This window comes from Syngnathus scovelli, chromosome 1 (assembly GCF_024217435.2).
Source record: "Syngnathus scovelli strain Florida chromosome 1, RoL_Ssco_1.2, whole genome shotgun sequence".
Lineage (NCBI taxonomy): Eukaryota > Metazoa > Chordata > Actinopteri > Syngnathiformes > Syngnathidae > Syngnathus > Syngnathus scovelli.
In genome coordinates, this window is record NC_090847.1 from 22,347,158 (window position 1) to 22,359,345 (window position 12,188).

General features: G+C 38.9%; 2 protein-coding genes across 5 annotated transcripts; one reads left to right on the plus strand and one right to left on the minus strand.

Moving 5' to 3' along the window:
* Nucleotides 1-973: 973 nt before the first annotated feature.
* On the plus strand, nt 974-4,102 carry zgc:162144 (RD3 domain-containing protein). Of its 2 annotated transcripts, none has more exons than XM_049739654.2 (3): nt 974-1,451; nt 1,643-1,946; nt 2,448-4,102. In XM_049739654.2, the coding sequence occupies exons 1-3, from the start codon at nt 1,445-1,447 to the stop codon at nt 2,821-2,823; spliced, it is 687 nt and encodes a 228-aa protein (XP_049595611.1). In that variant the 5' UTR covers nt 974-1,444; the 3' UTR covers nt 2,824-4,102. The 2 variants fall into 2 exon arrangements, with proteins under 2 accessions (XP_049595611.1, XP_049595513.1); XM_049739556.2 differs by having other exon boundaries at nt 977-1,451; nt 1,627-1,946.
* stx5a (syntaxin 5A) lies at nt 3,665-9,372 on the minus strand. Of its 3 annotated transcripts, none has more exons than XM_049739358.2 (12): nt 9,227-9,372; nt 8,606-8,761; nt 7,783-7,853; nt 7,383-7,438; nt 7,225-7,295; nt 7,031-7,147; nt 6,551-6,607; nt 6,393-6,474; nt 5,344-5,430; nt 5,092-5,195; nt 4,860-4,981; nt 3,665-4,662 (listed from the first exon to the last, which is right to left on the minus strand). In XM_049739358.2, exons 2-12 carry the CDS (start codon nt 8,666-8,668, stop codon nt 4,503-4,505), a joined length of 990 nt encoding a protein of 329 aa, XP_049595315.1. In that variant the 5' UTR covers nt 8,669-8,761; nt 9,227-9,372; the 3' UTR covers nt 3,665-4,502. The 3 variants fall into 3 exon arrangements, with proteins under 3 accessions (XP_049595315.1, XP_049595324.1, XP_049595380.1); XM_049739367.2 differs by having other exon boundaries at nt 8,606-8,757; nt 9,227-9,341; XM_049739423.2 differs by lacking the exon at nt 5,344-5,430.
* Nucleotides 9,373-12,188: the final 2,816 nt, after the last annotated feature.

Genomic DNA, 12,188 nt, shown 5'->3' on the forward strand with positions numbered 1-12,188 from the left:
AGGGCAGGGGAAAAAAAAACTTTATTTAACATGTGGAATAATATAGAATAATCACATCCCCTCATAATTTTTATTTAATTGACAATTAAGTAATATAAAAATATAAAACTCAAACCATGTAAAACTCTCATTCTTTGCACCCTCTTCTGGGAGTCCAACCTAAAGTTTTATACACTTTGAAACCACCAGCAGGCCTAAAATCAAACAAATATCTGAAAGTAAGGACAGTGAGCCGCTGGATGAGTTTGCTTTCGAAGAATTAGCCTACAGTATGTGTATTTTAGTTAGAAATGAGCAATTCATTTATTTATTATTTTGTTATTATTGGTACATTATTTTTTTTCATGTCACAATGTTTTTCCCCCCGATTATATATGAACGCTGTTTTTGTACTGTTAACGCTGAAGTTATTTTTTCCCCCCTACCTATCTTGTAAAACTTCATTTCTTTCAGTATTGCAAAGTTAACTAATCATTTCATGCATTGTTGTCTTACAATATGGTACACAATAAACCACCTAGTCATTTATGTAGACTCACGTTTGGTTTTGAAGTTGAGGTTTGAAACTCAAACAATAAATTGGCGGCTCTCATCATACCACAACATCCTGAATTTTCTTCCTTATTAAAGCATGATAAAACATAATAAATAGCAATATGTTTTGCAATATTTTTATACCAACAGACAGCAGAATCCACAGAAACATCACCAAAATGAGCAGCAATCATAGTGGGCACTTTTAATTAGATTATAATCATCATGACAAACTGTCTGTAGTTTTCCAGATCGGTTGTGGATTGCAGCGTAATCTGGGATTTGGTGAGTCAGTGCTGAGTGGTGCAGAACACCAGTGGACGACTCTAAAACTACATCACATGGTGGAACCTGATGCATGTGTGTGTGTGTGTGTGGGGGGGGCATATGGGGTCGGTTATGTAATACTCAGTCACAACATTCTACCAATGATAGATGTGTATGATAAGGAATAATGTGTAGGAGACAAAGGTTTGAAAAAAGGTTTCCCAATCAGCAAATTGGGCCTTATTGTAATTTATAACGAATGTCCGGTGTGGAATATCATTCAATTATGATGCAATATTATGACAATGTGAAATAGAACATTTCAATCCACCACGGAGGAACCACCTTTAGTGAGAATCCTTATTTCTTTTCAGTCACACACATAAATGAGAGAGAGAAGTCCAAAAATGTTTTCTCACTCATGGGTCACCTCCAGTGTGTGTGCACGCCTAAGCTCATCTCATCCTCCACTCTTTCTCACGACAGGATTACTATTCTGTTCATTGTCAATCCCCAAACCCCACTGACAGCAGGAGAGAGGCATCCGGGTGAGGAGCTTCATGGAAGCCTGCCAGCTGTCACGCTGCTAGCGAGTGGAATTCAGTTGGGAACACTGGGTAGTGATTGGCAGGTTGATGAGTGAATGCAAGGTAAGAGCAATGGAATATTTTACTTTACAGTCTACCATGTAGTTATTGAAAACTCAGAAAATCCGCGGGCAGTGCCCCCCCCACCTGCCATCAATGAAAAAAATTCAATGGGCAGCAAAATGTCTTTTACATGCATGTTAAAATGAGAATTATTTGTCTGAAACATCTTACCCAGATGTTTCCTTGGTCAGCCATCTTCTCCCTGGAGCCCAAAGTGCCAGGCCAGCGCACCAGCGAGGAGCTGGTTACCAACACGCTGATGCTGGAGCTGGGCGCTATGGTGAAGCGCACTGAGCGCATCCGCCTGGAGCGGGCCTGCGAGGGTCGGCGTCGCCACCGTAGCAACATTTGCAATTCTACGGCGGCAGCGGATTACAGCTGGCTGGCCAGCATGCCCAACCCGCAACCTTACCAACTGACGCCAAATGACTTGCTGGAGTTGCAGGATCTCTGCTCCAAGGTGCCGCCTGCCCAGTGCGGTCCTGTCATTGCCAGGTGAGAGACAGAGGTGAACGGTATTGGCTAGTTTGAGAGAATAGATGAAATTGACTAGCAAAAATATTATCCATAAATTTGAGTAGTTGTCGATTAATTATTGCACTTCCATTTAATATGAATTCAAAGTCATTGTGCAACTACAATTGTGCAATTACCCTTAAAAATACATAAAAGACTTGCGGATTACCCTAAAAAATACATAAAAGACTTACGGATATTGGCATTGGGGTTAGTCTAATAAATCATTCTTATTGGTCATGCCCTTATTGAGGTGTTTCAACTCCTTTCTGAGTTTATCGGTACGGCACTGATTTTAGTGTAAGCAGAGAATGTCGTATATTACTGTAAGTAGGTACTCTTTTCAATCCACATTTTACTGTTTGTGTTCAAACAGCTTCAAGGTTTAAACCACCTCGACATTGATGCCAATTAGTGTTAGTATTAAGTTAGCAGGCAAGAAGGCAAACAATTTGCTTGGATCTTCCATTCCTACTTCAGATTCAGGGGGCTGGTGTCCCAGATGGAGCCGGAAGTCTACGAGCTGCCTCGTCTCTTTCGCTCAGCGCTTCGCGACTGCCTGGAAGAGATCACAGGAGAAGGAGGAGTCCAAAACAACATGCTGATAAAGCAGCAGCGCAGCAAGAGCCTCTCCTTCGTCACATTCCGCAGCAAGTTCCGAACCGGCTACTTTTCCATGAGGAGCGGCCTGAGAGGCTCCAGGAGTGACCTGCAGCAGCAGGTGGATTGGTCGGATGAGGAGCAGGAAGATGACAGAGAGGAACGGGAGAAAGAGGCCATCAGGGCTCGTGTCAGGACCAGGAGGAGTAGGAGCATGCCGGAGATCGCACCTTTGGAACAAAGTGCACAAGGATGAGGATGATGAAGATGAGGAAAATGAAGATAGGATCAAAACTGGTTAGGGTCTGTAAGTAGGTTACGATTAGGTTAGGGTCAGACAATTCTAAAAACACACAGTGTGTGTAGGACTCTAGATGTGTGAAGAAATAAGACACGTAGCAGGTTTTATATTTATGAATAATTACACTTACCAACACATTTTTACTACATTTTTTTAAAATCAGAGAAGTAAACCTTTTTAAATTATTTTTTTTGCACTGATTAGGAATCTGCCATTTCTTTCTCTAGCATGGCAGGTTTGTATGATAATAATGTATTAAAACAATATTTATGAATTAAGGGTTAGGTTCAGCAATAGGTGTATTTTTTTCTGAAAGATAGCTATTAATTGCCACAAGTGGTCAAATCAAAACAATTTTTTTTTTTTTAAAGTATACCTCAAAACCTTTTTAAAGTGGTCTCAAACATTTTGAGACACAGTCATTTCTGATTATAATTTGCTGTTAATCAGGACCTGAACATATGAAATGTTTAGTCAGTCACAACAAAGCTTTTAATTTGTAATATTTTATTAGAATAAACAGTCCCAAAAATGTATGGGTTCATATCTATAAAACAATTTTACCGCAATAAAATTTTGCTGTGTCGTGTAAGCAACTTTGGAATCCAGTATCATTTCTTCTTAGTCAGGTTTTTCAATTCAATAAAACTTAACACTTTGAATAAAACTTAACACTTGGCTAAGTTTCATTACAACTAAAATAACATAAAATCATGTGTTATAATTAGAAAGGCATTACCTGTCTAATTATATCAAAGCTGACTAATCTTCTTACCCCAAAAGAAAATCCCATAAATGCCAGCACCTCATTATAGTTTTATTATGCACTTTCTGATCAATACACCATTCGTTCTTTCGTCACTATTTGCACTTTGTACACTGAAGGCAAGGCAATCTAAAAAGAAAAGAAAAGCCGGGGGGGACAAGTGGAATAATGTTTTGTTTCTTAGAAATTGGTCATTTAAATAACGTTCTGTACATTGTGAGGATTCTAAGAGTGAGGGTGCGTGTGCAAAAAGATATCAAACAGACACTTCCAGGTAAAAAACAAAACCCTTCATAAGTGCTGATGAACTGAAGGAAACCATTCAGGTAAATGTTCCATTTGTTTCGTAACCTGTCTCGACTACTTTCGACCAGCTCCGTCCGGTCAGTCAGCAGAGTTCGCCTAGGGCCGCAGATGTTCTCACTCACATTTGGCATATTTAAAAAAAAAAAAAAAAAACACACACAACAGAGTTTACTTCAATAAGTCAAGCTTGGCGAGTTCGGTGAGGGGGGGAAGGAACCTTGAAGCATGTTTACAGTTTGGCTTTGAATTAAATTACAGAAGAACAAAAAAGAAAAAAAAAAAATCTAAATTGAAAGACAGTTTGCAGAATCAAACTATTAAATTATAGCCATCAACGTTTATGAATAATTGGTCAAAATACAATTCATAACGGCTTTTAATTCACTCACTATAAAAATGGGGCTTGAAGATAACATCTGCTCTCAGACTTGGAAAAAGCTTTCTGCTCTTCAGTGAGATTAAAAGTTCGCATTCCTTCCGTGGGATTCCCAAGCTTACATTTGAAGGTCCATCCTTCACAAAATGTCTACCTTCTTTCGCAGTCTTTGCACATCTTTCTTCCTCACGCGAAGAAGACGACAAAAATGATGAAGAAGACAACCAGGACGAGGAAGATTTTGATCATCAGCCAGCGGTTGGACGACACTGACTGGAAGTACTTGAGGATCTCCGAGTGCGCCGCCTCCACGTTCAGCTGTGTGTCCTCCACGTTTGAGTCGATCCTGAGAAAAAGGTGCAACAAAAATATCTTCAAATCGCTGAATTAAGCTTGTCAATTACATTTGACATGATTGATTTTGGCCACAATATGATTGACAGTTTCTGCAAAAAGTAATGACGTGCATGTTAGGTTCACTGACTGGCGACCCCTCCTCTCATCTAAAGTGATTTAGAAAATGTGTGATTGCGTTGGACAAACCTCTCAATGGTCTCCTCCTGCTCTTTGACCATGTGTGCCAACTGTTGGAATATGGAGCCCAGTTCCACAATGGTGCTCTCAATGTTTTGCATGGTGTCCGCGCGGCTTTGAATGTACGAGTCCTGAGAAAACACGTGACATTTTTGTTAAACACAACAAATTTTTTATTTTTTTTTTTGCAATTACATAGCAAAGCCTGCTCCCACACTTGTTGCATGCGAGGTAAACCAACCTGATCATCAATGAGCTGGAGCTGGAGGGGGTTGGCCTGAGAGTCCATGTCGATGGCCACGTCGCCCAGGCTCCGGGACTCATCCTGCATCAGGACCGAACTCTCTGCAGGGGAAGAGGGCAAAAAAGACAAGACAAAGGTTCAAAGAGCTCACGTTCAGACACACAAAGAGGCAAGCAGGCAAAGCAGTATTAAGGGGCTGGCTAATTATGATAAACACTCTGAGGAAAGGCAAGCGTTCCAGGGAAATACCTTTTACATTTGAGGTTGTAAAGCCCTGGTAGTCATTGCGCGGCTCGCGAGCTGCATGCGGCTCCTGGGCCCCTTTTTTGCGGCTCCCTAAAATATGTTTTCATTTTTGCATTACTAGAGGACCAAATACAGGGAGTCATTCATAGCTGTGTTTTTCCCCATAAGCACACTGGCACTAAAAGTAAAACGCATTGCAAGTCCTCATGGCATTTCAAGGAAAATGCAGCATTACTGATACAAGACCATCACTACAGGGATACTGTATATAAGAAATGTATATAGATTTTAAATCTTGGTCACAGTTTTGTTTCTCTAATTGTTCACAAACCGGAACGTAGAAGTTCTTTAGCACAAACTGCAAAAACAAAAAAGTAATGAACACGTCACTGTTTCTTGATTACAGTAGCTAAATATTATTTTTTACTTGTATTCTGAAATTAAAACAAATGTTTTAATGGTTGAAACAGCAGTTACTAAGTATTTTGGGCTGATACATTTTATTATTTTATTTTATTAATCTTTATTATAGTGTTCTCACAAAAAAAATATTTTATTTTATTAATCTTTATTATAGTGTTCTCGCAAAAATCTATAAATGATCTGAGTTTAGCTTGGCGAGGGAGGTCTCATGATTGCTTGACAAGCGATGAATGAATATTGTCATGTACCCTAACGTTTCTTGGGTTCTCAAATAAATTGACATTAAGTAAGAATTAGTATTCTCACAAAAATCTATACATAATTACAACTTGTTTCATGTAATACATTTTAAACTGATAATTTTATTACTCGAATGAACCATTTTTACACGCACATTTTGCTTTATCTATGAATGACCTAAGCCATCTGTCTGTTTAAAAAAAAATCAAATGCTGCCGTGGAGCAGTTGGCCCATCCCTGAGAGTGAGCAGGAGCATGCTATATCATTTACACACTCTGTGCCACAACTTACTTGTGAATGTCATTGGAGAGCAGTCTCTCACACACAAACACAGTGTGTGTATAGTGTAGGCAAACGGGGAGGAAAAAAAAAACAGGAGTGAACTTACTGAAATTATTGGCCATGAGTGGAGATGATGCGGCAGGAGGCTGGGAGAATTGCTCTCTCCTGCTGCGCTGCTGCTTCAGGTTCTGCACGCAAACCGCAAAGAACGCGCTTAAGCTTCAGAAGACGCCACGTTCTATCAGAGCACAAGCCTTTACTCACCTCTGTTCTGACTTCAAGGACAGACTTGAAGTCATTGGACATTGAGGCCAGTTTTGACTGGTGAGGAGGAAAACAGAAATATATTTAGGAAAACTCGTCATGTTCTCTTTTTATGCAAGTCTGATTCAACTACATACATAAAAGGTCAAACAAGGGTGTGCAAAATGCAGTTGATAAAATAAATGAGCAAAAAGGGCAGGTTTCAATTATCTAAGAGGAAAAAAACACAAATAATACCTCATTACTATGAGATACTTCATTTTATTTCATTGTACACACTGTTTCTTAAATTGAGAATGTTTCATTTATTGTATAATTTTCTCTCTTTTACATCTTCTATCATTCAAAAACATTACTATTTATCACAATATAGGCACTTGTTGCATGTTTTGTGCCCCTACTAAAATAATTGTGAAAAGAATAAAACAGTGTGTATTAGTGGGTATGTAGTAGCATAATGCATAATTAGTGTGATGGTACCTGTAAAGAGACCACAATGGTGTTGGAGTGGGTTTGGATATGTTTGCCTCCCGGCGCTCCGCGTGACCTGATCAACTCTTGCAGCTGTGCTATCTGTTTGTTTAGGCTATTAATGTCCTGCAAAACATTTGAGTAAAACTTTAAAGAATATCACGGGAATAATACGCATATCGCAAAAGTAGATGTTCACATACTTGTTTAATGATATATGTGAGCTCCTCAATCTCCACCGCCTTGTCATCAAATAGCGATTTTCTTTTGGCCACTGCAGAACAAAAACATCATGAAGTATCAGCAAATACACATCGCTAGCAAATACCTCCTAGGCAGGAATGCAATGAAAGTAGCTTACAAATTGTAAGTTTTTCCAGCTTGGCAAACGTATTGCTCAGGTCTTTGCCAATTCTCCTGCAAGGTAAAAAAAACAAATTAACAACAAATTAATCACCATTTGAAAACTATTTTCTTGTATTACAGTGACTTTCTTTTAAATATACAACGTTTTTTCTCCTAAAAGTAATACTATTTTGAAAATCACAACTTTATTCACACAATTACACAATGTTTTGGTGGAAATTTGAACATGCGAATGTCAAAACGCAACATTTCTGGATGGATGATTGGGGGGGGTCAACAAAAGTGCTCTTGCAGTGTTATTTTCTTTCCAGTGTGGCCCCAACATGATGTCACCAAGTAACCCCTTCAAAAAACAGGGTAGGAGCATATGAGGCAGCCAAATATGATGTACTTACTTGGCCATGACTGTAAAGTCACTACGCTGCCTGAGAGCGTTGAGAGCTGGTTTACTGGGCTGCACTCCATTCTATCGGCAACACAAAAAAATGAACACCAAAAAAGTCAGCTCAAAATATAATCATTAGTTGCAGCCATACCTTAAACAATATACAACTCTATTCACATATAATCACAATCTTAATCTCGAAACTAAGTTTGTTTAAAAATAACCGTTTGACATTATACAAATATTTTTGGGGAAAAAATTGTCTTCAGTCTTGAAAATATAGTATGCAAGATCTTATAACATGACTACTTTACCCCATAATACAATTTACAGTAAACCACTAAGATATACAAGTCATTTCCTCAAAGATATTTCAGAGTTTTGAGATGCGAACCATTTCTCAGATGCTTTAATCTTGAGCTTTGGGCAATTATTATTATTTTTTTTTTTCATGAGCTAGCTAGCTCCAAGCTGTTTGCTGTACTGACAATCCCAGGTCAACTTTACTGTCAAACTACATATAAAACAAAGATGACATATTCATTATTATAACCAAAGTCCTTTATCTCATTGCTAACACACAATGCAAGACTCCACAGCTGTGCTGTTGACAGTGTTTTTTTTAATTTACTTTAAAAATAATATTTTTATTTCGCCATGTATTTGTTTTCTTCTCAGGGTGATTTCAACACTGCTTCGTGTAAACCCAATTCTTAAAAAAAGGACGAAAATAGACGTCAACAAGGAACCAAAACTAGAAGTTACAGTGAAAATACACTTTGACAATTAAACAGCAAGTGTACAGTTAATTAAAAGGCATTTTGTGAACCAACCTGTCTGCCTTGGAGAGATTTGCAGGCCGACTGGAACTCGATGGTCCGGTCGCGGCACGTCATCTTGTTGCCGGTAAAACGCTCAGCACCAGCCGGCTTCGAGGTCGGTGGCGTAACAGCTCCTGGATAGCAGCGACGTCCTCGTCGTTGGACTGGCTTGCGGAGACAAACAAAATTAATAAGAAACGTCCATTTAAAAAAGGAAAGAAAAACCGTTGTGCCACAAACTCGTTCTGTTTATGAGACGTGGCCGTGCGTCATGTTGCCAACTAAAAAGCTGATTATAAATGCTTAGCCTTTAGCTTGCAATCGGTCTACCTTGATCAACACCAGAAATACATAATCCAAACAAACCAGGTATTTTAGAGCTACAAAAACATAATGCTCAAGTTAGTCTGAAGTGATGATCAGTGAGTCTTTCAACTCGAAGGCCGTTGCTGGCGACACAGCTGATCGCAGCCTAGCCAACGAAGGCTAGCGTTAGCATCAGAATGCTAACAAGTAGTTTCGTATCATCTATGTGTTTGGTATTCACTACACACTCATTTCATCGAATGTATACATCCCGCTAGCATTAAATAACACGCGTGGAATTCCAAACATAAATCAATCGTGACTTACTTGTGGTCAAAGCTACACCATGTTCCGCTCGAAGTTATTGGTGAAAGCGAAAAATAACAAGTGGACGACGCTCCGTTAAAGTGACGATGCGAGGAATTTCCGGTTTTGACGTCACTGCCACGTTGACGTCCAAATCCCACGTAATGAGAGATTTTTGCCACAAGAGGCCGCCACATTCACATTTACCTTTATGGCGTTGTAACTGTTGACCAAAAGCTTTGTAGCGGCGACGTCATTTGATGAAATCATTTCAATTTTGGTGTTGTGTGTATATACATTTATTAAAAAAAAAAAAAAAAAAAAAACGAAATTATAACCTTTACATAACCATGATGGTGGAACTTTTTAACGAATGCTTAAAGAGGCTGAATAATAGATACTATCAAGGATCAGTCAAGAATGCTTGTTTAAAAAAGAACGAATATTGTTTTTAAATAAAATCCAAAATTTTTGCATGATGAATACAAAATAATCAGAACGACAAATGATGAACATGAACATATACAAATATCATGTATCGTGAACATTAAAAACACAAATTAAAACCTTTGTATCAGTATAAAATGAACAATACCATAAAAATGTCCAATTTTATTGTATTTTATAAAAATAAAAACAATTATTTGTGGAAAAAAGTCTTCATAATGTTAATACTTTTTACTCAAGAATTTAAGTGAGTTGGGCTTTTTTGACGAAAACATAAGAACCAGAAGGATTTTGAATTTGGAGCCCAATGAGAATCACTTGGATTTGGTTAAATAGAAATACTATAAGTAGACTGACTGAGAATTGTGATTTGTGTGCTGTCTCCACTTACAGTCAAATGTATGTAATGACGTGACAGATAGCAACCAAGCCATAGGCTCTCTGATGTCTTCTATAGTGGTACCTGCATCCTCTGTTAGACTTGAGCATGCATGCCCGGACCACAAATATGCCCTCACCTGATTTACCTTGTAGACCCCCTCATGAGCCACTCAGCCACGCTCCCCTTCACCTGTATACCTCCTTCTCTGGAAAAGTTCACAAACATTGTTCCCACTTCCCACCATGATACTTGACTCTGGTGTGCTTTGAGTCACACTCATATTTTGTCATCCTACAAACATGGCGGGTTGAGTTGGTTCCAAATGACTCAACTTTGGTTTCATTTAGTTTTGTTTTTTTTCCCTCCCAAGTCTTCTCTGAGACTTTCAGATATACACTGGCAAACGTAAGGCGTGCCTGTACATGTGTTTTGTTCGGAAGGCCCACGAGTTCAGTCCAAACTTGGTGACTGAAGGTCCCAACTGCATTCAGATTTCTGAAAAAGTTCTTGCCATGTACTTTGAGGCACGCATTATATTCCCATGACCACGGAAGAAGAGTTGCCCTAACCCTAACCAATTTCGTAACTCATTTTGTCTTCCTGACATCTTTTGACTGCGAGGGGATCACATACCGATTCCCGTATTTTTCATGCATTTTTGACCGATACGATATTCTTACTACTACCACAATCAGAAGATTTGAGACTGATCATTTCTTAATATCGTATCTTGACGATCAGGACACCTCTTGTCTCACTTACGTGCTCTACAGCCTGGCTCTCTCATCCGCTTTGCTGTTTGTGCATCTCTTGGCCCTCTCTGCTTTCCTGCCTGTATTTTTCCACTTTGCTGTCATATTTTGCGAACATACTCCCGCCATGATTTCCATGCCCCTGGTTTGTAGTAGCAGCTGTGTTGAAGCAGGTAACTCGTGTTATCTGGCCTGCAAGTGTGTGTTGTCTGATGCTATCAATGCTCCTATATACATTTGTGTGCGTGTGTGTGTGTGTGTGTGTGTGTGTGTGAGAAAGAGCCACAAAGAGAGAGCGAAATCAAGTTTGTGATGTAATGATAACAGTGAGCAGAAACGCCGCTTGTGTACGTAGCGTTAGTTGAGCAAGCAGGAAACGTCGTCTGTGAGCACAAAGGACATTTTTTTGTAATTGACAGAACAAACTAACAGCATTATCTCCAACACAAACACGGGCCCCATCCGTCACGGTCCGTCGAAGGACGGCGACCTTGAGTTCTCGTGGTCGGGCAGCAAGGATGGGAAATGAGATTTCACCCTTTCCACAGACAGAAAAAAAAACACTAGTTTTTTTTTCAAATATATACGGTAGCCACCATTTTGTTTAACATACTATACGATAGGCTGTTATAAAAAACTGTCAACAGACTGGAGCCCCCATCCATCCATTTTCTAACCATCTCTATAGACATGTTCTCACATGAGATTTTTTTGATGGTCCGATGAAACGAAGGTTGAACTTTTTTTTTCCCCGTTCGGTATGTTTGGTACAAACAGAACCAGAATCTTCACCTTACCCAGAGTGAAACCTGGCAATATCAATCTTTGGGGCTATTTTTGTTTAGTTGGAACTGGGTGGAGGTAATTATGAGCTGTTCAAAGCAGTAGCCAGTGTTGTTAAAACAAAACTAGAAGAGCTGAAAATGATTTTGAGGAATGAAATGACAGGTGTGTTCTGACTTCTATTTAACATAATATGAACTGAAGTAATTGGTCAATTCTTAACACAGTCACTACATCCCAGTTTTTAAAAGGTGTGCACACTTTGTGCAGCCACATTGTTTAATTTTTTTTTTTATTAGTACTTACTCTTTCAAAGATTTTTATTTTTAAATTCAATGAAGTGACACGAGTTATTAAAAAAACAGTATATGAACAGGGGGGTGTAGACTTTATATACTTGCTCAGTAAACCATTGCAATAAATACAGACTGTTAATTTTTTACAAATTCAGCATGGCCAGTCAAATAATTATTTCCCTCGCTGTATTCTGTCCGATAATTATTTGATTTGTTTTAGCACAGTAGAAGGCTGGGTAAAAAAGAAGAAATAAAGACATCTTTTTTTTCTCTATGCATGACTCACTCTGTCTCTTTCACTCCCCTTCTCCCTCATCCAGTAG

Excerpts from the sequence above, each read along its gene's own strand:
- zgc:162144 (XM_049739556.2), top strand. Across the intron at positions 1,947-2,447 it reads TGCGGTCCTGTCATTGCCAG|ATTCAGGGGGCTGGTGTCCC; the intron begins GTGAGAGACAGA and ends TTCCTACTTCAG.
- stx5a (XM_049739358.2), bottom strand. The coding sequence starts at position 8,668 with ATGACGTGCCGCGACCGGACCATCGAGTTCCAGTCGGCCTGCAAATCT. Across the intron at positions 7,439-7,782 it reads GACTTTACAGTCATGGCCAA|GAGAATTGGCAAAGACCTGA; the intron begins GTAAGTACATCA and ends TTTACCTTGCAG. Across the intron at positions 6,608-7,030 it reads CCATTGTGGTCTCTTTACAG|TCAAAACTGGCCTCAATGTC; the intron begins GTACCATCACAC and ends CCTCCTCACCAG.